This window comes from Malus sylvestris, chromosome 6, assembly GCF_916048215.2.
Source record: "Malus sylvestris chromosome 6, drMalSylv7.2, whole genome shotgun sequence".
In the NCBI taxonomy this organism is placed as follows: domain Eukaryota; kingdom Viridiplantae; phylum Streptophyta; class Magnoliopsida; order Rosales; family Rosaceae; genus Malus; species Malus sylvestris.
Genome location: NC_062265.1, coordinates 34,418,362 through 34,443,614, shown reverse-complemented (window position 1 = coordinate 34,443,614; position 25,253 = coordinate 34,418,362). Strand labels below are relative to the sequence as shown.

Below are 25,253 nucleotides of genomic sequence, written 5' to 3'. Positions count from 1 at the left end.
TTTTGAGATGTACAGCCGTGTCGATTCCAATCACGCTCTGCTGTTGGGAATTAGGGTCACTGCAGGTGAAAACCATACTGTAAGGTAATGCTTAAGCTATGACTTTTTGCTTAATCAATAACGTCTTGTTTAATATTGGTACTTAATTATATATATGGACTGGCATGTTATACATGCCTTAATTATACAAAAATTCTTTGTGCGGGACATATGTCATATTTATAGATTGATATTGTCTTATATGTACATTTGTTGGCAACAATGACATCGACTCCTTATCATTTTGCATGTATACGCTGAATTAGGTATCCAGATGAAGCATATGATCGAATTTGGGAACCGAGGGGTGGTTTTATATTTACGAAGAGTGTCACCAGTAATGCTGCGAGCATTAATACTACAAGATAATCCGCCAGTAGCTGTGTTGCAAAATGCAGTGACAACCACGAGCACTATTTGGGCACTAGTTCTAGACACTGAACTTCCACATGACAATAGAAAAGTGGATCTACATGACAACCTACTTCTCTGAAGTGATTCGGATGAATTCAACAGACAAAAGATCAGTACAAATTTTCATAAACGAAAATCCTTTAACAAGCCCCATCGTCCCACCTTTTGGAAGTGTATCCAGTCTATATTACCAACACCACTGTTTCTTCTAACACTAATTTCTCTGTACACGCATCTGATGATTCCACTCTGCCTCCTGTCGTCAATGCCTATGAATTATATACTATCACTGGACCTCTAACCCAAGGAACCAACACTAAAGATGGTTAATTATTTTTCTACTCCTTAATCCCGTTTCATTTAATCAATTAACACGTGTATTTGTATCTTCGACATTCATTATTTCATTTTTGTGCCTCATAATTGATTCAGTGGAAGGGCTAGAAGCACTGCAAAGAGGATTTGAGATACTAGAGAAATGGAGTGGTGATCCTTGTCTTCCATCCTCGTTTGCATGGGAATGGGTTGAATGTACTAATACTACTGCCATTCCTCGTATAATATCATTGTAAGTAGTGTATATATAAACTTTTCTCCATCTTTCTTTGTTTCATTACTACTCAATATTTCTAAATGTATAGTATATCAGGTAAGATCCAAGTTTTATCATGTCGAAACGAAACAGTTTTGATCAACACATATGCAGTTACTTATATACATATAATTGAACTTCTGATCATGTCGAAAATGAAAAAACATACAGGAATCTCAGCGGCTTTGGCTTGTTTGGCCCACTTCCAGACTTTAGTTCCATGGTTATATATTCAAATGTTCCGTAAACAATTGCATTGATCTAATAATTAATTTTTAAGATTCTAATGAATTTCTCTCTTTCGATTTATAGTGATTTTCACAAGAACAGCTTGGATGGACCTATTCCGGATTTCCTTGGCTCCTTCTCTAATCTAAAACTACTGTGAGTTTCATGATTTAGACCTAGTTTGGGAGTGAGGTGCTTAAAAAAAAAGCACCCATGAAAAAAAGCTGTGAGGGTTTTAGGTGTTTGGTAAACTGAAAAAAAAGGGCTTATTTTGGAAGCTGCTGTGATAATAAGCTGAAATCAAAGGAAAAAGCTGAAGCTGCTATTTGCAGCTTTGGAAAAATGGCTTTTTTTCAAAGCACACGGAGCTACAATGCTTCTTTAATGAAAAAACCCACTATTTGACTGCTTTTTTTTCCAAAAGCACTTTTACAAAAAAGTTTACCAAACACTCTGCTGATTTATTTCACAGCCGCTTATTCTCACAGCACAGCCACTTATTTTCACAGCAGCTTTTTTTCAAAGCACAGCAATACCAAACAACCGTAGTAGCTAGCACTATAGGGCCGGATTCGATAACACCTGTCTTTTGTTTTTCAAATTCTTCTCAGGGATTTGTCAGGGAACAGACTCAATGGATCCATACCTACCTCTCTTTCAAATAACAAAAACCTTAAATTAGTGTAAGTGAAACGTTTCTCGACCTACTTCATATGTTTCAGTTCTTTATTTGATCTGATGTTTCTAGAAATCTATTAGTTCCATTATCTTTAAAGTAACGTTTCCTAAAAGGCTCTGTGTTTTTCTTTCAAACTGTTTCGTCAGCACTGGTTTGGTATTGAGATGATTCTGAAAAAAGCTGGTATAAAAAAAAGTTTGGAGTTTTTTTGTGTTTGGTAAACATTCAGCTTCAGCTTTTTTTCATAGTTTTAGATGAAAAAAGCCAAAAACAAGAAGTTGCAAAACCCAGCTTTGAAAACCCGGTTTTTTTTCACATCTGTTTTACATAAAAGTTTACCAAACACTATAATACTGTTTTTTTTTTTTCAAAAGCATTTTTACAAAAAAGTTTACCAAACACTCTACTGCTTTATTTCACAACTGCTTATTCTCACATCACAACAGTTTTTTTACAAAACACAACAATACCAAATCAACCCTCGAGAATTGTCTCTCTAGAATGTCTTGTCCAGCCGCGACTGTACCAGCTTCGGTACCAGCACTGGTACCAGCGGCGGTGCCAGCAGGGCTACAAACACCCCCTTCTCCTTCAGGAGGCAAGGAATGCAGTACTGACAAGCTACAGATGATACTCGGTGGCATAATTCTTTCTTATATGTTCAGTAACTTTTAAAATGTTTGCCAAGTTTGATAGTCAACCGCCATGTTCACTATGAAACTAAATAAATAGTAATCTATATAAGTGCTTCATTCCATTTCTCTTGCAAGAATAAAAGCGGTATAGTGCTATGCCGGGATATTTTGATTTGGTAGACTATTTCAACTTTGCAACACTGTTCTGTTTCTTTTATTTTTTATCATATACCACCATATTTTACATTAAGGCGTTGAGGTCTGGGATTGACTCTTACCGATTCAATCCGCCTTTGAAGCTGATCCACTAGATGCTGCGGAAACGCCCTTTACTACTTTTTTCTGGGTCGACTAAAATTGGAGGATCCTCTCCGGATCCTACCTTTTTGGATCATATGAGGATCTTGAGAATTTTCTAATCACATTTGTTCATCATATATCGTGCGGTTAGAAATTATTATAAATTTTTTTATTTAAAATTAAATATGAATATTACTTGACGAAAACTGACTGTACGATATACGATCAACGGACACGATTGAAGGAACCCCGAATCCTCACAAAGAGGATCCTCATTCTTAAAAAAAAAAAAAAAAGCTAATGCTACGGAGAGTCAAAGACTAAATTTGTAGACTAAATTTTGTAAACTAAATGACATGGAAGTTGATGATTGGATTATTACTTAAACGTTGATAAACGTACTCATTTTTATTGGTGACAAATCATTTAGTCTGTAAATTTAGTCTACAAATTTAGTTTCCCTAACATTATCCAAAATGAAAATATTGCTACTAAACACAATGACCCAATAGTATTAGTCGCAATATTTTTTTTAGGTAATGTTAGAGAGACTAAATTTTGTAGATAAAATTTACAAACTAAATGATATGTCACCAATAAGAAAGGAGCATGTTTATCAACGCTTAAGTAATAATCCAATCATCAATTCTTATGTCATTTAATTTAGAAATTTTGTCTCTCTAACATTACCGTAATAAGAAGCCGTTTTGCTCACTTCTCCTAATCAAATGCGACCTTTATCCTCCTCCAAAACTGTGCCATGTGTCTCCATTACTAACCATGGGTTTTCTCCCTCAAGAATATAAAGAGAAAGATTTAAGTTAATTTAAAAATGTTTCAGTAAGGCGAAAACAACTATATTTAATGATGATTATAGCAAGAGTTTACAAACTGACTAAAAATCGTGAGTGTGTGTAAACTCACATATGTTGTGAAAATACAAATCCTTTATTTTTTGCAGTATAATTTTCTTGAGCATTAAGTGAAATTTTGTAAGGCATTTGGAATTGATTTTACGATTTATGCCACAACTGTATTTTTAATAGAATATTTAAACTAAAAATTAAAAATAAGTGAAGAAAATAGTAGTGATGTCCAAAATAATGCCAAAACAGGTTTACACCAACAAGAAGGAGAATGTGAAAATAAATAGATTGAACGGTGATTTATGTACGAATTTGCAAAACCGACTAAAAACCGTGAGCATCCACGTTTTTCTTTAAAAAATGTAAATTTTTTATTTTCTTGAAATATTTTCCGTGAGCAGTAAGGAAATCTTTATAATGTATTTGGAAGTAGATTTACGATTTATCGAGCAACAAGTGTATATTTAGTAGAATATTTAAGTCGAAATGTAAAAAAAAAATAAGTGAAAATATAGAGATGTTAAAATGTATATTTAGTCTATATTTTTTAAATTACAGATATTAAAGTCACAAGTATGTGAGGCTTAAACAATAAATAGCAAGATGCATTACGATAGGCGATTCTTATGGTCATACATACTTTAGGAGTGATCATGCTTGGTTAATCCGTGATAGGTGATCACGGCCTAACAGTTTCGTAGGTGTGACTCTGCTTGGTTAATCCGCGATAGGGGGTCACTACCTACTTAGTTATCTTGGTCCTGCTTGGTTAATCCGCGATAGGGGACCATATTTTCTATGGATCGTGCTTGGTTAATCCGTGATAGGCGATCCTTATATCTTTGGTATGGCCATACACACACACACTTAAGAGTGATCATTGCCTAACAGATGCGTAGGAGTGGCTCACTTGGTTAATCCGCGATAGGGGGTCACTGCCTACTTGGTTACTGCATGGGTGGTTCTGCTTGGTTAATCCGCGATAGGGGGCCACTTCCTGTTTGGTTACATATGTAGGCTTCGGCCGAACTGCGTTCCTCTAGCCCTAGTTTTTAATGTACATATGAACAATGGTTTTTAAGAATCTTGTGGTTTGAATTAGAAAAACCGTTGGATGTCTGGGTGACTCCTACGGAGTTTTCAGCGACTTGATTATGATTCCATAAAGCCTGATTCTATATTTGATGTTTATAGATTGTGATTGATGGTCTGTTTTAATTGAATATCACATACTTGTATTATTGTCACTCACTCGAGCTTCGTAGCTTACCCGAGTGTCTGATTTGCCCAGTGTGCCATCTCCTTGATGTAGGCATGATTGTACATATGACAGGTCTGGGTAGATTACTAGAAGCAGCTTGGTATTTTAGTTTCATTGAGTGGTCCAGAATCCTTGCTCTTGCTCATTTCCATAAAGTTAATCTAGAACCCTAGATTCGAGTGAATGAGAATTACCCACAATAGACCTTGTGAATATAAATTGGATTTACCATGTTATTGATTGCCTAACATAGTTAAAAGTTAAAATTGTGTATCGTTGATTCATGAAATGATATGTTATTTCATTGATTGATTAACGTAGTTAGACGTTAATATCGTTCGTCTTTGATTCATGGAAATGATTAATTGAAGTGATTGTGGAATGATGTGGGATGTGAATGTTATTATTATGAATAGATTAGTAGGTCAACGTGGCTTGAGAATAATACTATGCTTCATTGGTTCTTTGATACGTTACATGCTATGGATTAAGGTATCATGTTGAACCATAGTGATTTATATGATTGATGAAATGGAAATCTTGAATATCGTGTGGTTTGTTATGTAGCCCTGAAATCTAATGATTCACGCATGTCGAATTCCATGAAGTGTTTATGCAATTTTGTATTTCTTTTGTTAGATAGCCATGAGGGGTTTGGAAACTTAAAAAGTGTAGACTTCGGTTGAACTATGCCATCTTAGTCTTATAATTTTATATTAAGTGGTTTGAGTTCTTGTGATTGATGGCATGATATTTGATTGAATAACAAAATTTAAAGTAGATATATTCTTGTACTGGTAGGATGAAGGAATTTAATAAGAGTTACAGGGTTCGACTAAACGTGAAATTCATTGATGGGCTTGCAACGGTGTTTGGGGTAACGTAATGTGTAACTTTAACGGGATGCGACTTAACCGTTTGATCTTGTTGGTTTGAAGCCTTGTGTTGCTTATGTGACATTGCTCTTGGTTGGTATCGATATGTTGAGCTCATCTATTGTGCTAACTTATTCCGAAGCAGAGTTTCTGTCGATGAATGTTGATAGTACGTAGAATAAGCGGTTCAGTTAATTTCTATTTAATCTTAGAAAATGTGATATGAAATTTAGATGCATCATTATTACTTCAAATAGTAGTTAGACTGCCTTTCATATAAATCATGGATATGGATGATTGTGAAATGGTTGTGTTCGTATGATTGAATGGGAGAAGAAAAATTTTAAAATATCATATTTCATGGTATAGCTTCCAAGATGAATGTTTGAGTAAAGTCTCGAATTAATCTTGAATTTGGTTGATATTGTGTTATACGTTATGAAAATTTCGAACATTAAGATGATTGTGAAATTGTGACAAGTAGATGGAAAAGTCGTATTGTACCTGTGCCATTGAGAAATATTGATTCGGGGCGAAAAGGCCGTGGAATGTGAGCAATGGATGAGTGGGCACAAAGACCCAATGTTTCCAGGGAGAAGCTCCATGTGTGAGCTGCAAGAATGAATTATTGAAGTGATAAATGTGTGATGTGTATTGGCCAGGTATATTACAATTTTTTCCAGTCTACTAGTTACTTATGGAGATAAAAGAAAAAGGTGATGAAATCATTGTTTTGCCAATAATGATTATGGCTAAAAATTTTAAAATTGTATGGCCATGATAATTATGGTTGGAAACTATTATTTATGAAAGAAATGATGATGTTATGAATGGGAATGAAATCACAACCCGAGGCTATGATTTGTTTAATATATAGTGGTGAGTAGTTGTGATTTGAAATTCCAATGATTTTGGCCGAAATTTCTGATATTTGATTTGCCAGTTTTGATGGTTTGATTTGAAATTCTGATATTTATTTTGCCAATGAAGGTTACGGCTGGAAAATATAATATTTGTTTTGCTAATGATAAATATGGCGAAAATTTTCTGATGTTGGTATCGCCAATGTGTATGGCTGGAATTTCTGATATTTACATATGAGTGATATGAGCATATTTATGCGATTGAGTTAGCTTGTTCTCATGCATTTATGTTGTTATTTCTTAGTTAATTATGTATTTTAAGCTATTTTCGTGTGTTTGTAGATCTATAGGCCTTATAAAGCAATAAGGTACATTTTGGTGCATTTTGGAGCAGTTTTGGACTTGGAATGGATAGCACATGCATGGAGCAAGGTGGATGGACGAAATTGAAGACTAAAGAGGCTTGGAATGTGTTAAAAATAAAGAAGAATTAATGTAAAATGACAAAGAGCTCAGCAACCAAAGAAGAAACATGAGTCAAGATTACCTTATCATCATCCATGTTCCCTCCTTGCACTTAATTGCTACACCATTCCTTGTTCCCTCCATCATTTCAGATTTCATGCATCATTACTTTGAATCATTTCATCACCACTCTATTTTACCCATGCTTTGCATCATTACTCCACTTTCACCTTTGAATCATTTCAACACCACTCAATTTTACCCATGTTTTGCCTTGCACTTCCTCTATAAAAGGAAGTGTGTGTAACATAAATGGAGTTGATATTTTTTTAGATCATTCACTCATATTTCAATACAACCTTCATCCAAACACATCCATTCATATTTACATCCATTCCTCCATACAAACAAACATTCAAACACTCACCAACACCTTGTGCCGTAGCAAAGGAAGGAAAAGAAAGTGTTTGGACGTGCGTGCTGTCAACTTGGATCGTTGGAGCGTTTAGGTGTTTTCTTTCTTTTGTTTCCAATGTTAAATTCATTTTCTGATTTTGTTGCTATTATGAGTGGCTAAACCCCTATTTAGTTAGGGGAAAGTTTGAAGCCATGAACATGCTTGAGATATGAATTGATTTCTTCCAATTGTTATTTGATAAGTTGTGATTGCAATTCAATTATCTATTTTATTCACAACTGATTCTTGTATGTTTATTAAGGATGCATACTTAATTTTCATGCATGAATTAGATGCTAGAATATAAATGAGTTTCACCTAATCGTTACAAGTTTATATTCATGAGTAGTGAAGGTTGTTTATCACAATCGCGTTAATTGAATTCTTGGCAATTGTATCATGCATTCATAGTTATAATTGTCTCGTCAACACTTATGATTTTCATTGAACGTAATGATCTCTGATTGTATCTCTATTATGCATTCATATAGGGGACTTTTAGAGAATGATTTGGGCTGTCGCATGCATTCATCCAATTCAATGAGTAAAGGAAAATCTGAGGGTTAATTTGTGCATCACGGTTAATCTGGGGTGTTGAGCATAATAGTTTATTGAAAAGCAATTGGAAATCGATTCATGTACAAGCGTGTCATGTGTGAAGAACGGACCTCTAACTAATCCATCCAAAACAACCAATTTCGTGCAAATCTGTTTAGTTCTAGTTTCTGTTTTGTTTTACTTTATTTTCGTCCAAAACCCAATCCCCTTTACTTTAGTGTGTCTAATTAGTTAGAATTTGTTTTAGTTTGTGTTTTTAAGTGTTTTGAGTCTATAGAATCTAGTTAAGTGTTTTTAAGTTTCTTTTTGTAAGTCAGATTAGTTTAGATTAGCAATCCCTCCTAATCCCTAGTCCAGAACGATCCTTACTTATACATATACTACAATTGTCAAAAGAGGGTTTAATTTGAGTGCTTAACTTTCATCGCATCAAATTTTGGCGCCGTTGCCGGGGATTAGCAATTTTGCTAACCCCTTGTTATTTCTTTTTGTTTATTTTCATGTTTTTTTGTTTTAGTTACTGACTTTGTTTCTATATGTGTCTCTTATTTTTACTTATGATATTTGATTTAGTTTTGTTTCCTTGATTTCAAGTACTAGAGAAGTAAGACATGAATTTTGCTACTATTCAAGCTCAATTGGCGAAACTTACTTCTCAATTGTCACAATATGCCGAAAGGACCACAATGCAAAGTGTCCCTACATATGGTGTGTCCTATGGGCAAGGATATCCAACTCATCAATGTTCTCAATTCGCTACGAATGAAGATGCTTGGGGTTACCGAGGTTATAGCTAATCAGGGGACAACATATTTTCCAACGCTTACAATTCGGATTAGAGAGATTATTCAGATTACATGTGTGGAGAACCGCAACAATTCCAACAAGATGGATATTGGCAGCAAGAAAAGGAGTTCTATCACTGGCCATATGAACCATCGCAGCCACCACAACCTCATATACAATATGCCCAATCAAACTCAGACTCGTCAATAGATTACAATCAAATTCTTAATGAATTAAACTCTTTGGTGCATGGCTCACAACAAGAAGAATATCTGCCGCCATCAGAGAAGTTCTATCACTGGCCATATGAACCGTCACAGTCACCACAACAATCTGCCCAATTCAATTCAGGTACGTCTTTGGATGATGATATGTTTAATAAGTTACTCACCTCTTTGAATCAGAAAGTAGAAAATCAAAACAAAAAGATACAAAATCAAGCCAAGAAGACGAGTGAATTAGAGAAGCAAACTGGGCAGATTATGGAGTTCATGGCACAAATTCAAAAGCAAAGTGAACTCCCCAACTTAACTATTGAAAATTCGAAGGAAGATTTTGAAATCCATGATGCTATCACTTTGAGAAGTGCTATGGAGGTTGGAGCTAACCTAAAAACATCCAAACATAGCCTAGAAGTGGATGAGGAGCTGCTGATTGAGGAGGAGGAAGAAGACATACACACGGAAAGGGTAGAACAACCCTTGTCGCAGCCCCTTAAGCCCTCTAAACCACCCACCACAAGTAAAGACGTCCCAATTTCATTTCATTCTAATGTTATTCCTCCGAACGTCCTTTTTCCTCGTAGGTTTTTGATTCCCAAGAAAGAAGAGAGTGAAAAATACATCGTGGAAGCCCTCCCAAATGTGCCAAATGGGGTAGATAAAATATGAAATTGTGGTGTAAGGTAGATGATAATGAGAAGGTATTTATAGAAAAGTAAAAACAATTTTTTTTTTAAATTTTTCAGATTTTTTACAATTTTTTTTAAATTTTTATTCAACTAATTAATCTCTACCGTTGGATTTTAAAAAATTTGAATTCCAACACTCCAGATTGTACCACGTGGCACAATGGTAACTTTTCATAATTTTAAATCTATTTTTTATTTTTAAATTTATAAAGCAGAATAATATCAACCGTTGATCTCAGATCCAACTGTTGATATTAAATAAGATTTATTTTTATTTTTATTACCATTGCAAATCGGACGGTCCAATTTAAAGAGCCATTGAGATCGAGCGGACTGTGGGAAGCCACATGGCTTCCCAACGGTAACCTCGGCAGACTGTGACGCGGGCCCATCCTCTGAAAATCTGTCGGCTGACGCGCCCCTACGTGCGGGTGAGGCTCATGCGCCTGATAGAAAAATATATAAAATAAGGCTGACACTAGGATGACATCAGCCCTTGCGTCATATCCACCCATGCTTTCGGGCTGGCAACTCCTCATAGGCCCGCAGCTCCGACCCAGCCTGTCCCTCGGACTGCCACACGGTGGAGCAGTTCAATCGGGCAATCTGGCCCTATTTGATCGCCTTTCCCTAGAGCACCAGCCCACGCTGGAGTTACTCTGAAAGAGAGAGGTCGGTGCCTTCCTTCCTGCCTCGAATAAATATCAAACAAAATCAATTATATACTTTTACACGCCAATGGCCTTTTTATCTTCCGACTAGACTACTTACTGACTAGACTACTCACCACTCATCAGATGGAGTTTTGAAATTCAAACACAAAGGAAGATGGACAGACAAACAGACAAAGATGGTAAACTCCAAGCTACGTATGTTTACCTAGTTAGTTGTCACATCCCATCATCACATGTGCTTGCACGAAAACCCTCCTAAGCTTTTCCATTAACTTTTCATCCATAATCAAACTAAAGTAGATTGGTCAAGATCACAAGTACGTCGTTCAATTCAATCATGCGTGCACCAAAACAAAGATAAAAAGAATATAATTTTAATGAAAAACTTACGATACTGTTTATTTTGACAAAAAATTATTTTTTTACATTAAAAAGTCAATTCTGGTACTATTCATTTCATCATTTATTTTGTAATTTTCGTTAAAACATAAAGTTTTCAAGTCATTTTCATTAGTTTTCTCTAAAAGAGAATTATAGAGAATGGCTTAAATGATATGAATTTGTATGCATTTTAATTCAATAATACAACATTTTCATTTGTAAATTATTTTCATGCAACATTGTATTATTCAACTAAACGCCAAATGATGGTCCCTTTTTATGCAAGTTGTTCTCCAGGTCTATGAGTAAAAGTTGAAGGGAGAAGAAAAATGATTCAAATGAAAATGTTCCTACCGTCAAGGATGGGCAAGAGCCATGGGGGTTTCCGATTCATGATGGACTTGTTGCTGCTGCTTGAACTACTTCTTGGACTTGGAGGAGCCGACGACTTAACTGAAGGAGGAGGAGGAGGATTTGATGAAGCTGATGATGTTGTTATTTGTTTCTTCTCCGCTGTCGGTCTCATCGACATGTCTCGAGACTCTCAAGCCTCCTACAGCACCTTCATAAAAGTGAGTAAATTAAATTAATAAAAGAAAAGCAAAATACAGACATTGGTTCGCTGTTCATGAACAGTATAAACTTTGTGGAAACAGAAAAAGTAGGAGTAAGGTTTCATTTCTGAAACGCATTTAAGATGGAGACCGTACGTACACCTTTTTGTACAAGACATTAAAGCGCAGATGAGATAGCAGAAGCAGCACCACCACACAATCCTATTTCTTCGCCTTGTAGTACAAGACATTAATTAAAGCGCAGATCTGGAGGAAGAGGAAGAAGAGCAATGAATTCGAAAAATAATAAGTACAAGGATTGTCTGCCCTGTTCTCGTGTCTTTCCATGTCCTTTGTTTGTGTGGTCACGGTTAAATCACGTTAATATTTTATATTACTATTTATTTTTTTTCCTTATTATTTTTATAAAAAAAACAATATAAAATGTTGACATGGCTTAACCGTGATCGTACAAAACAGGAGGATACAGAAAGATACAGGAACAAGAAGGGCAGACCATCCTTGTCCAAATAATAATGTCCTTTTTGGTTTACAAAACGATGAGTATCAACACTGTTCATTTCACATATGTGTGTGTATCCCAAGGCGTTGCCCACCAAACCACCAGATTCCTCACTCCTACAAAGCCCCCCAATCACGTGCCACCACGTAGACAGAGAAAGAAAGAAGAAATGGAAAAAGAGAAGCGTGAGACGCACCCTACGGCATAAGGTAGGTACCAAAGCGTCGATAAGGCATCAAACATCTCACGACGTGGTGAGGCACCCCCGTCTCCGTCACCTTTGTTCACCTATTTTTTGTTTCACATTAAAACAAAACAAATTATTTCCACATTAACTAATAATTATTTTGTTTGAATATTAATGAAATGTTTATTTACCGGTATTGTGATTCAATAATTTCAATTCAATTCAGTTTATAATTTTTTCCTATCGATATTAATACACTAAGTTGAAGTTGAAGGTTCTGACCGCCACGCCACTAATTACATAATTTTTTAAGTATTAAATTACTAATTACATTGTGTAAGTGAAAATTTTCTTTATTTTGTGCGTGCAAGAAAAAAAATCAAAACAAACATGTTTATTACAATTACGTGCTTTAAATGAGAGACGTTATAAATCAGAGAAGATACAAAAGAAAATGTTACATTTTCTTAATTTCATGTCAAAGACAACCTTGTCACCACAAGCCTGCAATTGATATGTTTCATAATTTTCAAGCATTTGGTTACAAATTATAATATTAAAAACGTGTTTTTTTTGGTAACTTTTTCTTTTTGCATGTTCTTTTCTATTTATGATTGTCAAGTTGAATAAATAGAACAAATATTGTACACAGATTAAGTGTACAAAATAATATGTGATTATTAATTCTCTGCCTTCTAATTTTGTTAGTAAATAAGCATACAATATAGAAAAAAAATTCCAAGTCTATAAATCTTAACACATTTGATTAATTAAAAGGAAAACTAATGAAAATGGCTTGAAAACTTTGAGTTTTAATGATAAGGACAAAATAAAAGGTAAAGTGAATAGTAACAAGATTGATTTTTTAGTGTAAAAATGTGATTTTTCGTTAAAATGAACAGTACGGGTGCTTTTCGTTAAAGTTCCGTTGATTAAATGACAACATTAATATTTCATTAAACCAAAAATAAATACATAAGCCAAAGACCCAAACCAGACCCAGGAAATCAAATCAAATATATATACTGAACAAGGTTGTCTTGTCTTTCCAGAGATTAGAGAGAGAGAGAATGGGGAAGACCATGGCGGTGGGAGTACACTGCATCATCGCCTTGCTAATTCTGTCCGGTGCGGATCTAGTCAGGTCCGACGGGTCCGATCATCGGTACAAGGAAGGAGATTTTGTCCCTCTGTATGCCAACAAGGTCGGCCCGTTTCACAACCCCAGGTAAAACCCCAACACTCCACCCTGCTCGATCTCAAAGGTCCATGCTTTCTTAGCTCAATTCAGCTTCTGGGTTTGTTGTTCATTTCACTGTTAATTGTTATGGATCTGAGTTTATTCCCACCCATTTGTTTGGTTACTGAGAAAATTTGCATGATTTACAAGTTCTGGTTCAACTGGTATAAGCTAGACACTGTGATTTGGAAATTGAATTTTCATTGGCTATGTGTAAATATCAGAGCTTGATCTGTTTTTTAAAAGATTTGATTTGGGTTCTTAAGTCATTTGCCATCAAGTTCTTTTCGTCGAAATAGCATGTGTATTGTTCTTCGAAGCTTAACTCTGTTTTTGCTAAACTAGATAATAAATTGTACGTTAGTTTGATTCTGGTGGAAATTTGGTGTTCCTGTTGGTCTAAATTTTTGTTCTTTTTGTATTTTTTGGGTGCTTCCAGTGAAACGTACCGATACTTTGATCTCCCATTCTGCTCACCAGGTTTGTATCAAATCGATTCGTTTCTTTCATATTTACTTCCTTCACAATACGTGTTCATGTTCTCCGACGAATTGAATTTACCTAATTATTTGGATCCTAATTGCAGATGCGGTGAAAGAGAAAAGGGAAGCTCTTGGTGAAGCATTGAATGGGGATCGTTTAGTCAGTGCCCCTTACAAACTTGAGTTCCTAAGGCATAAAGATACCGAAGTAGCTTGCAAGAAAACACTCACAAAGGAAGAAGTAGCCCGGTTCAGATCTGCTGTCAACAAGGACTATTACTTCCAGATGTATTATGATGACTTGCCCACTTGGGGTTTCATAGGGAAGGTTGACAAGGAAGGCAAAGACCCGAGCGAGTACAAGACCTACCTTTATGAGCACATTCATTTTGATCTCTATTATAACAAAGAACGCGTGATTGAAGTCAATATTCGAACAGATCCAAATGCACTGGTTGACCTTACTGAGGATAAAGAAGTTGATGTTGAATTCATGTATACTGTGGAGTGGAAGGAAACAACCACTCCTTTCGATAAGAGGATGGATAAGTATTCTCAGTCCTCATCCTTGCCTCCTCTCGTCAATGCCTATGAATTATATACTATCACTAGACCTCTAATCACCAACCCTAAAGATGGTTAATTATTTTTCTACTCCTTAATCCCATTTCATTTAATCAATTAACATGTGTATTTGTATCTTCGACATTCATTATTTCATCTGATATATAATATTTTTGTGCCTCATAATTGATTCAGTGGAAGGGCTAGAAAAACTGGGAAGTGTATTTGAAGGACTGGAAAGAGGATATGATACGCAAGATAAACTTAATGGTGATCCTTGGTCTTTCAGCCTCGTTAGTAGTGAACTGGTATGAATGTACTAATTTTACTACCGGTCGTCGTGTAACATCATCGTAAGTAGTGTATATATAAACTTTTCTCCATCTTTCTTTGTTTACTACCCAATTTTTCTAAATGTATAGTTTATCAGGTAAAATCCAAGTTTTATCATGTCGAAATGAAACAGTTTTGATCAATACATATGCAGTTACTTATATACATATAATTGAACTTCTGATCATGTCGAAAATGAAAAAACATACAGGAATCTCAGCAGCCAACGCTTGTCTGGCCCAATTCCAGACTTTGGATCCATGGATGCGCTGCTGGAAATGTGAGTTGTATGTAATTATATATTCAAATGTTCCGTAAACAATTGCATTGATCTAATAATTAATTTTTAAGATTCTAATGAATTTCTCTCTTTCGATTTATAGTGATTTTCACAACAACAGCTTGAATGGACCTATTCCGGATTTCCTTGGCTCCTTACCTAATCTAGAACTACTGTGAGTTTCATGATTTAAATGATTTAAACAACCGTAGTAGCTAGCACTATAGGGCCGGATTCGATAACACCTGTCTTTTGTTTTTCAAATTCTTCTCAGGGATTTGTCAGGGAACAGACTCACTGGATCCACACCTACCTCTCTTTCAAATAACGAAAACCTTACGTTAGAGTAAGTGAAACGTTTCTCGACCTACTTCATATGTTTCAGTTCTTTATTTGATTTGATGTTTCTAGAAATCTGTTAGTTCCATTATCTTTAACGTAACGTTTCCTAAAAGGCTATGGCCTTGTTTGGCAGCTCGAACTGTACTGTTTATTTCTATCAGATAGGATAAATAGCCACCAGATAGTACTAACTAAATTAGTCGGGCGTTTGGTGCAGTATCGGATTAATAACCGTATTATTTATAGTGTGTTTGGTATTATACCGGATATGAGGAATTCAAACAAAATATTCCTTTATTTAAATAAAATAAAATAAAATTAAAATTTAAAAAAAAAAATCATCATTTTTGTTCCCCATCTCTCCGCCGCACCCCCCAAACTCCCTCCCTCTCTCCCTTCTTCTTCTTCTTCCCCTGCAATTTCAGTCAAGAACCTCTGCAAATACTCCATGTTTCTTTGCAAGACCCAATTGCAGAAGAAATGAAATCATCTCTTTTGTTCCCCAGATCTCTCCGCCGCAACCCCAAAATCCGTCCCGCCCTCTTCCTTCTTCTTCTTCCCTTACAATTTCAGTCAAGAATCTCTCCCCAGTTGTAGAAGAAGCCCAAAGGAAGATGTGTGATGGCTAGGACTCAGAGCCTTCGACGCGCTACGGCTAGGCCTCGGGGCTCTTGTAGCAGAGGAGGACGTGGCGGTCATAGGTGTTTGCGGTGCCGACAAGAACGAAGACGGGGAGAACAACGTCGGTGAGAGGAGGTGTCTTGGAGAACGAAGTGCGAAAGAGAGGGAAGGGAACCAGACTAATAATCCACTCCTTTTGGAAGGGTTTATTATGCAGGTGTATACCCTACTAAATAGGCAGACTGACTAAATTAATCCGGTGACTATTTAATACAGGAGGGCACCAAACAACCGGTGCTCTATACGGTGTGCCAAACGAGGCGTTTTTTTTTCAAACTGTTTCGTCAGCGTGACCGAGAATGCAGGGCTACTACCCCCTTCTCCTTCAGGAGGCAAGGAATGCGGTACTGACAAGCTACAGATGATACTCGGTGGCATAATTCTTTTTTATATGTTCGGTACCTATTAAAAAGTTTGCCTAGTTTGATAGTCAACCGCCATGCTCACTATGAAACTAAATAAATTGTAGTTTGTATAGGTGCTTCATTCCATTTCTCTTGCAAGAAGAATTAAAGCGGTATGGTGCCATCGCCATGCCGGGATATTGTGATTTGGTAGACTAATTCAACTTTGCAACACTCTTCTGTTTATTTTATTTTTTTTATCATATATCACCATATTTTACATTAAAGCGTTGGGGTCTGGGATTGACTCCTATGAACGAGGATCCTCTCCGGATCCTACCTCTCTGGATCTTATGAGAATTTTGGAAATCCTTCAATTAGATCCGTTTATCGTATATTGTGCAGTTAAAAATCATTGTAAATTTTTTAATATAAGATATAGAAGATACATATACATATACATGTGTGTGTATATATATATATATATATAGATAGATAAGATATACTGAACGTGGTTGTCTTGTCTCTCCAGAGATTAGGGAGAGAAAGAGAGAGAATGGGGAAGACCATGGCGGTGGGAGTACATTGCATCATCGCCTTGCAAATTCTGTCCGGTGCGGATCTAGTCAGGTCCGACGGGTCGGATCATCGGTACAAGGAAGGAGATTTTGTCCCTCTGTATGCCAACAAGGTCGGCCCGTTTCACAACCCCAGGTAAAACCCCAGCACTCCACCCTGCTCGATCTCAAAGTTCCATGCTTTCTTAGCTCAGTTCAGCTTCTGGGTTTGTTCATTTCACTGTTAATCGTTATGTATCTGAGTTTATTCCCACCCATTTGTTTGGTTACTGAGAAAATTTGCATGCTTTACAAGTTCTGGTTCAACTCGTATAAGCTAGACATTGTGATTTGGAAATTGAATTTTCATTGGCTATGCGTAAATATCAGAGCTTGATCTGTTTTTGAAAGATTTGATTTGGGTTCTTAGTCATTTGCCATCAAGTTCTTTAGTCAACCTGTGTTTTGTTTTCGTTGAAATTGCATGTGTATTGTTCTTCGAAGCTTAACTCTGTTTTTGCTAGACTAGATAATAAAATTGGAAACTTTCTTCGGTCAGTTTTCTAATACATATAATAAGAAATGTCAAAAACAAATACATATACTGATCTAAAAATTTAAGTACGCCATGAAGAGATAAATAAAAATTACGATTTACAAATGTCAAAGCAAACATACGAGGAGAAAGTACTCTTCAAATTGCTAATCTCACATATTACTCTAAGCTAACCACAATAAACTCTTCTACCACAACTCTTAGCCTGCAAATATGAATAAAGGTTAGAATTCACGTCTTATTGCAAACATAAATATACTCTCATTCTGCTGAATTGTGAACTGAGAAACAAATGCATGGATGTAGGAAAAGATTTATAAGATCTTTAAAAATGTATTAAAAAAAAGGGTAATCGTCCTTTTATAAATGCTTTATTATACTTTGTACCTCATATTTTCAATACAAATTTAACTATTGGTCTCAAATCTTTCATTGGCAACCTTTTTTTTTTCAAAGGTTGTACTACAGTATTGTATTTCAAAATATCTTGCAATTTGCCAATTAGCTTTGTAAGATTTCTTTAAAATGTTTAAAAACTGTTGATAAGCACATATCGTCAATAAATTATAATCTATTTCTTGGACGGTAGCTTGGATCGCATCTTTCTTTCTACATGATTGAATGAAGAAGGAAAAAGTTAGTAACAAATAGATTATTAAGTTAAAAGATTGGCGTCATGTTTGAGATTTGCTTATAAAATGACTAAAAAGTTTTTTCCATCACCTAAAAGCAATTCTAACATTGTTTCACATAAATTACTAAGAAAACCCGACCAGTTAAAGTTAGCTTTAAAATTATTTATTAAAAAAATTAAATTGCATTGGAGTAACGGAAGATTTATAATATCCTAACTTGAAAGGCTCATTGTCCTTTAAAAAGCGATTCCGGAGACATATTTCGGCCAAACTGGAATCCTTTGTTTCAGAAACAGAAAAACACAAAAAAATATTCTTAACAAAAATAATTACCTGAGGTTCCATTTAGCGCAAACATAAGGGCCAATCTGGAGATTAACAAATAGGCCTGCTTGTTACACCAGCATGATGAATTTGACCAAATTATATCCGTCCTCAAAATAATACTGCAAATTTGAAAAACAGAGCAAAACCAATAAAATAAAATAACCAGAGGCAAAGTAATGAGAGACAGCAGGCCAACCTAGAGTTTGAGTTAGAATAACAGTAAAAAAAAAAAAAACTAATGAAAAAAGTTTGGAAACTTTGAGTTTTAATAATAAAGATAAAATAAAAGATAAAGTGAATAGTATCATGATTGACTTTTAGTGTAAAAATGTGGTTTTTCGTTAAAATGAACAGTATCGCAAATTTTTCGTTAAAATTTTTTTAAAAAAAAATCACGGCTTCTCACAATTGTTAATAATTGTTTTTGCATGTATTCAATTTTTTTATAATTTTTTATTGTTTGCTGTGCCACAAACATGTGGCCTGGTTTAACTCTTATTTTTTAAATATTTTTTTTGTCCATCCCGTCAGTTTTTCAATTATTGTTTCATCTTTTCTGCCCCACAAATGCTGCATGTGAGTTTAAAAAACCAAGAACACAAGATGAACATTGCTTCCCCACCCCCCCCCAACATCACATTTATTATCTCTTTTTCGAATGGCCCTTCGTTGCTTCCATCACGCAACTGTGGCATCCCTCTTGTCCTCTATCTTTTTGAGGAATGGATCTTCGCATTTATTATCTCTGTTCGAGGAATGGGTCTTCGCATTTTTTCTTTTGGTTGTTTTTTCATAGGCTTCGAATGTAGCACAGAGGGCAGTACATTCTGACGAGAGACAGAGGACAAAACGGATTTTTGATTGTAGCAAAGTGTGAACGGTACGGGACCCAAGCAGAAACCAAAGGCGGTTCCGTCCTTTCACTGTTGGTAAACGGTGTGCTCTCTCACATGATGAACAGTGCCATTCCACTGGGTTTTATATATATAAAATATACTGAACGTGGTTGTCTTGTCTCTCCAGAAATATGTGGACTGTTTTGCACTGTGCACTTTTCCATTGGCTTTATATATATATAAGATAGGTATGTAGATAGATAAGATATACTGAACGTGGTTGTCTTGTCTCTCCAGAGATTAGAGAGAGAGAGAATGGGGAAGACCATGGCGGTGGGAGTACATTGCATCATCGCCTTGCTAATTCTGTCCGGTGCGGATCTAGTCAGGTCCGACGGGTCGGATCATCGGTACAAGGAAGGAGATTTTGTCCCTCTGTATGCCAACAAGGTTGGCCCGTTTCACAACCCCAGGTAAAACCCCAGCACTCCACCCCAGATAATAAATTGTATGTTAGTTTGATTGTGGTGGAAATTTGGTGTTCCTGATTGTCTAAATTTTTGTTCTTTTTGTTTTTTGTTTTTTTGGGGTGCTTCCAGTGAAGCGTACGGATACTTTGATCTCCCATTCTGCTCACCAGGTTTGTATCAACAAATCGATTCGTTTCTTTCATATTTACTTCCTTCACAATACGTGTTCATGTTCTCCGACGAATTGAATTTACCTAATTATTTGGATCCTAATTGCAGATGCGGTGACAGAGAAGGGGGAAGCTCTTGGTGAAGTATTGAATGGGGATCGTTTAGTCAGTGCTCCTTACAAACTTGAGTTCCTAAGGCATAAAGATCCCGAAGTAGCTTGCAAGAAAACACTCACAAAGGAAGAAGTAGGCCGGTTCAGATCTGCTGTCAACAAGGACTATTACTTCCAGATGTATTATGATGACTTGCCCATTTGGGGTTTCATAGGGAAGGTTGACAAGGAAGGCAAAGACCCCCCGAGCGAGTACAAGACCTACCTTTATAAGCACATTCATTTTGATCTCTATTATAACAAGGACCGCGTGATTGAAGTCAATGTTCGAACAGATCCAAATGCACTGGCTGACCTTTCAGAGGATAAAGAAGTTGATGTTGAATTCATGTATACTGTGGAGTGGAAGGAAACAACCACTCCTTTCGATAAGAGGATGGATAAGTATGCTCAGTCCTCATCCTTGCCTCCTCTCGTCGATGCCTATGAATTATATACTACCACTCGGCGTCTACTCCCAAACCTTGAATATGGTTAATTATTTTTCTACTCCTTAATCCCATTTCATTTAATCAATTAACACGTGTATTTGTATCTTCGACATTCATTATTTCATCTGGTATATAATACTTTTGTGCGTCATAATTGATTCAGCGAAAAAGCTAGCTGAACTGCTAAAAGAACTAGTGCAAGAAGGACTAAAACGCTTGAAAGGTGATCCTTCTGACGGTAACTGGTGTAAACGTAACGGGGACTGGTATAACTGTAGTAATCTTCCTACCGGTCGTCTTGTAACATCATTGTAAGTAGTGTGTATATAAACTTTTCTCCATCTCTCTTTGTTTCATTACTACTCAATTTTTCGAAATGTATAGTTTATCAGGTAAGATCCAAGTTTTAACATGTCGAAATGAAACAGTTTTGATCAATACATATGCAGTTACTTGTATACATATAATTGAACTTCTGATCATGTCGAAAATGAAAAAAACAAACAGGAATCTCAGCAGCCGACGCTTGACTGGCCAATTTCCGGGCGCCATTAGGTCCATGGATGAGCTGCAGAAAATGTGAGTTGTATGTAATTATATATTCAAATGTTCCGTAAACAGTTGCATTGATCTAATAATTAATTTTCAAGATTCTAATGAATTTCTCTCTTTCGATTTGTAGTGATTTTCACAACAACTGCATGTATGGAACTATTCCGGATTTCCTTGGCTCCTTGCCTAATCTAAAACTACTGTGAGTTTCATGATTTAATGATTTAAACAACCGTAGTAGCTAGCAATTTCTTCTCAGGAATTTGATAACACCTGTCTTTTGTTTTTCAATTTCTTCTCAGGAATTTGTCAAGGAACAGACTCACTGGATCCATACCTACCTCTCTTTTAAACAACAAAAACCTTACTTTGGAGTAAGCGAAACGTTTCTCGACCCACTTCATATGTTTCAGTTCTTTATTTGATCTGATGTTGCTAGAAATCTGTTGGTTCCATTATCTTTAACGTAACGTTTCCTAAAAGGCTATATGTTTTTCTTTCAAACTGTTTCGTCAGCGTGAGAGAGAATTGTCTCGATGGAATGCCTTGCCGAGCAACGTCCTGTCCAGCCGTGAGAGCCGCGCGACAAACACCCCCTTCTCCTCCACCCCCTTCTCCTCCACCCCCTTCTCGTTCAGGAGGCAAGGAATGCAGTACTCACAAGCTACAGATGATACTCGGTGGCATATTTCTTTTTTATATCTTCAGTAACCAATAAAAAGTTTGCCGAGTTTGATGGTCAACCGCCATGTTCACTATGAAACTAAATAAATTCTAGTCTATGTAAGTGCTTCATTCCATTTCTCTTGCAAGAAGAATTAAAGCGGTATGGTGCCATCGCCATGCCGGGATATTTTGATTTGGTAGACTTAATTCAACTTTGCAACACTCTTTTGTTTATTTTATTTTTTTATCATATATCACCATATTTTACAGTAAAGCGTTGGGGTCTGGGATTGACTCCTATGAACGAGGATCCTCTCCGGATCCTACCTCTCTGGATCTTATGAGAATTTTGAAAATCTTCCAAACATATCCGTTATATCGTGCGGTTAAAAATCATTGTAAATTTTTTTATTTAAAATTAAATATGATTAGTACCTGATGAAAACTGATTGTATGATGTATGATCAACGGACACGATTGGAGGATCCGGAGAGGATTCTCATTCTTAAAAAAAAAAAAAAAAAGCTAATGTTACTTAGAGTTAGGGACTAAATTTGTAAACTAAATAACATAAAAGTTGATTTGTTTATTACTTAAACGTTGGTAAACGTGCTTATTTTTATTGGTGACACATAGTTTAGTTTGTAAATTTTGTATACAAATTTGATCTCTCTAGTATTATTCAAAAAAAAAATGTTGTGACTAAACACAATGAGCCAATATTATTAGTTGCAGTATCTTTTTCAAGGTAATGTTAGAAAGACTAAATTTTGTAAATAAAATATACAAAATTAAATGATATGTCATCAATAAAAAATTAGCACGTTTATCAATAATTCAATTATCAATTTTTATGTCATTTAATTTACAAATTTTGCTTCTCTAACATTACCCTAGTAAGAATCCGTTTTGCTCACTTCTCCTAATCAAATGCGACCTTTATCCTCCTCCATAACTGTGCCATGTGTCTCCATTGCTAACAATGGGTTTACACCCTCAAGAATGTAACGAGAAAGCCTTAAATTAATTTAAAAATGTTACGGTAAGGCAAAAACAGCCATATTTAATGATTATAGCAAGAGTTTACAAACTGATTAAAAATCGTGAGTGTGTATAAACTTACATATGTTGTGAAAAATACAAATCCTTTATTTTTTGCAATATGATTTTCTTGAGCATTAAGTGAAAGTTTGTAAGGCATTTGGAATTGATTTTACGGTTTATTATGCCACAACAGTACTTTTAATAAAATATTTAAATTTCAAATTAAAAATAAGTGAAGAAAATAGTAGTGATATCCAAAATAATGCCAAAACGGTTACACCCACAAGAATATAAACAGAAAGCCTTAACTAATTTTAAAAACATCATGGTTAGAGGAAGGTGAAAACAAATAGAGATAATGATAATTTTTGTACGAGTTTTCAAAATTGACTAAAAAGTATGGCTATCAGTCCACATTTTTGTGAAACCGACATAAAATAGTGAGTGTTAATCCACGTTTTTTTGTAAAAAATATAAATTTTTTATTTTCTCGAAATATTTTCTATGAGTGTTAAGGAAATCTTTATAATGTATTTGAAAGCGGATTTACGATTTATTGAGCAACAAGTGTATATTAGTAAAATATTTAAGCCGAAAAGTAAAAAAAATAAGTGAAAATATAGAGAAGTTAAAATGTATATTTAGTTTATACTTTTTTATTAAAAATAGAGATGTCAAAATCACTTGTAGGTGAGGCTTAAACAACAAATATAAAAAATTTGTTTGGTTAAATAGTATTTAACCCTCTTTTGGTTGACAAAGAGTGTTCTATTAATATGTAGTTTATATATAGATAAAAGAAAAATTAACAAAAAAAAAGGTTCAAATATTTTTAAATTTAAGTTTTAAATCGTTGATTACAAGTGTTTAAATACAAATTATAATAGATTTTGCACAGAAAAGTATTGTTCAAATATCTTTAAATTTAGGTTTGAAATTGTTAATTACTAGTGTTTAAATACGAATTATAATAGATTTTGCACAGAAAAGTATATTTTGAAGAGTATGAATATGATAGTTTGTTGTGGTGGAATGAGAAATAAAAGAAAAATTAACAAAAATGATTCAAACTTTTTGCCACCCCTAAGAATTTTGAATCATTTTTGCACATTTTTCTTTCATTTCTCTTACCATTACAACAAACTATCATATTTACGTTCTTTGTGTGCCATGGTTTACCTCGTTCTGCGTGAGCTGAGTCCACCTTGTTTTACGTGCATCGAGCCCGCCTAACACCCATATTTTTTTGACAAAAATGCAAACTTTTTATTTTCGCAAAATATTTTACCTAAGAATTAAGTTAAACTGTTTGAGAAATTTGGAAGCAGATTTATAGTTTATTGAGCAACAAATGTATATTTAGTCGAATATTTGGGTCAAAAACTACAAAAAAAATTGAAAAACATATTACTGAGGCCTAGAGCATTGCCAAATGGTGATCTATACTCAAGAATCTCAACGGAAAGTCTCCCTTATTTTCAAAACTTTACAGTGAGGCGAAGGTGAAAATAAATAGATTGAACGGTGATTTATGTATGAATTTGCAAAACCGACTAAAAACCGTAAGTGTTAGTCCACGTTTTTCTTTAAAAAATGCAAATTTTTTATTTTCTTGAAATATTTTCCTTGAGCATTAAGGAAATTTTTATAATGTATTTGGAAGCAGATTTACGATTTATCGAGCAACAAGTTTATATTTAGTAGAATATTTAAGTTGAAATGTAAAAAAAATATGTGAAAATATAGAGATGTTAAAATGTATATTTAGTCTATATATATATATATTTTTTTTTTAATTAGAGATATTAAAATCACAAGCACGTAAGGCTTAAACAATAAATAGCAAAATTTTGTTTTGTTAAATAGTCTTTCACCCTCTTATTGTTGACAAAGATGGTTCTATTAATATGTAGTTTTGATTTAGATAAAAGAAAAATTAACCAAAAAAGAGGATAAATATCTTTAAATTTAGGTTTTAAACCGTTGATTACAAGTGCCTAATTATGAATTATAATAGATTTTGCACAGAAAAATATATTTTGAAGAGCATAAATATGATAATTTTTTGTTGTGGTAAGAGAAGTAAAAGAAAAATTAACAAAAATGTACAAATTGATTCAAATTCTTCGGGTAGCAGAAAGTCACCGTGTGACTTCGTGGCAGCCAGCAAGTGCCACCCCAAAAATTTTGAATTATTTTTGTACAATTTTCTTTTATTTCTCCTAACATTACAACAAACTATCATAACCAAAACTGAAAACTGAAAACAAAGCCATACGGATCAAAACTTATACAAAGCAGCGGTAGCGTGGCAAGGCTAAAG

The 25,253-nt window shown here is 35.0% G+C and overlaps 1 protein-coding gene and 3 long non-coding RNA genes across 11 annotated transcripts in view; 1 reads left to right on the top strand and 3 right to left on the bottom strand.

The window, feature by feature from the left end:
• Nucleotides 1-1,305: 1,305 nt before the first annotated feature.
• LOC126626333 (uncharacterized) lies at nucleotides 1,306-21,626 on the bottom strand. The gene is made up of 3 exons (XR_007624657.1): nucleotides 21,494-21,626; nucleotides 1,815-1,855; nucleotides 1,306-1,449 (listed from the first exon to the last, which is right to left on the bottom strand). It is a non-coding gene; the product is annotated as an uncharacterized LOC126626333 (long non-coding RNA).
• Nucleotides 11,144-11,972, bottom strand: LOC126626332 (uncharacterized). The gene is made up of 2 exons (XR_007624656.1): nucleotides 11,700-11,972; nucleotides 11,144-11,536 (listed from the first exon to the last, which is right to left on the bottom strand). It is a non-coding gene; the product is annotated as an uncharacterized LOC126626332 (long non-coding RNA).
• The window catches only part of LOC126626321 (transmembrane 9 superfamily member 3-like), a 28,483-nt gene continuing 16,471 nt past the window's right edge, over nucleotides 13,242-25,253 (top strand). The window contains exons 1-12 of one of the 8 annotated variants that reach the window (XM_050295620.1): nucleotides 14,619-14,886; nucleotides 15,078-15,146; nucleotides 15,250-15,321; nucleotides 15,421-15,492; nucleotides 17,048-17,227; nucleotides 20,024-20,064; nucleotides 20,174-20,710; nucleotides 20,832-20,979; nucleotides 21,176-21,247; nucleotides 21,351-21,422; nucleotides 21,523-21,594; nucleotides 21,737-22,020. In XM_050295620.1, coding sequence (XP_050151577.1) covers nucleotides 14,780-14,886; nucleotides 15,078-15,146; nucleotides 15,250-15,321; nucleotides 15,421-15,492; nucleotides 17,048-17,227; nucleotides 20,024-20,064; nucleotides 20,174-20,710; nucleotides 20,832-20,979; nucleotides 21,176-21,247; nucleotides 21,351-21,422; nucleotides 21,523-21,594; nucleotides 21,737-21,938 — 1,644 coding nt within the window. In that variant the 5' untranslated portion in view covers nucleotides 14,619-14,779 and the 3' untranslated portion in view covers nucleotides 21,939-22,020. Of the gene's footprint in view, nucleotides 13,476-13,926; nucleotides 13,968-14,618; nucleotides 14,887-15,077; nucleotides 15,147-15,249; nucleotides 15,322-15,420; nucleotides 15,493-17,047; nucleotides 17,228-19,721; nucleotides 19,898-20,023; nucleotides 20,065-20,173; nucleotides 20,711-20,831; nucleotides 20,980-21,175; nucleotides 21,248-21,350; nucleotides 21,423-21,522; nucleotides 21,595-21,736; nucleotides 22,021-25,253 lie in introns of those variants that run through there. The other 7 variants (XM_050295621.1, XM_050295614.1, XM_050295613.1 and 4 more) reach the window with 7 other exon arrangements.
• On the bottom strand, nucleotides 14,292-20,562 carry LOC126626331 (uncharacterized). The gene is made up of 2 exons (XR_007624655.1): nucleotides 20,443-20,562; nucleotides 14,292-14,339 (listed from the first exon to the last, which is right to left on the bottom strand). It is a non-coding gene; the product is annotated as an uncharacterized LOC126626331 (long non-coding RNA).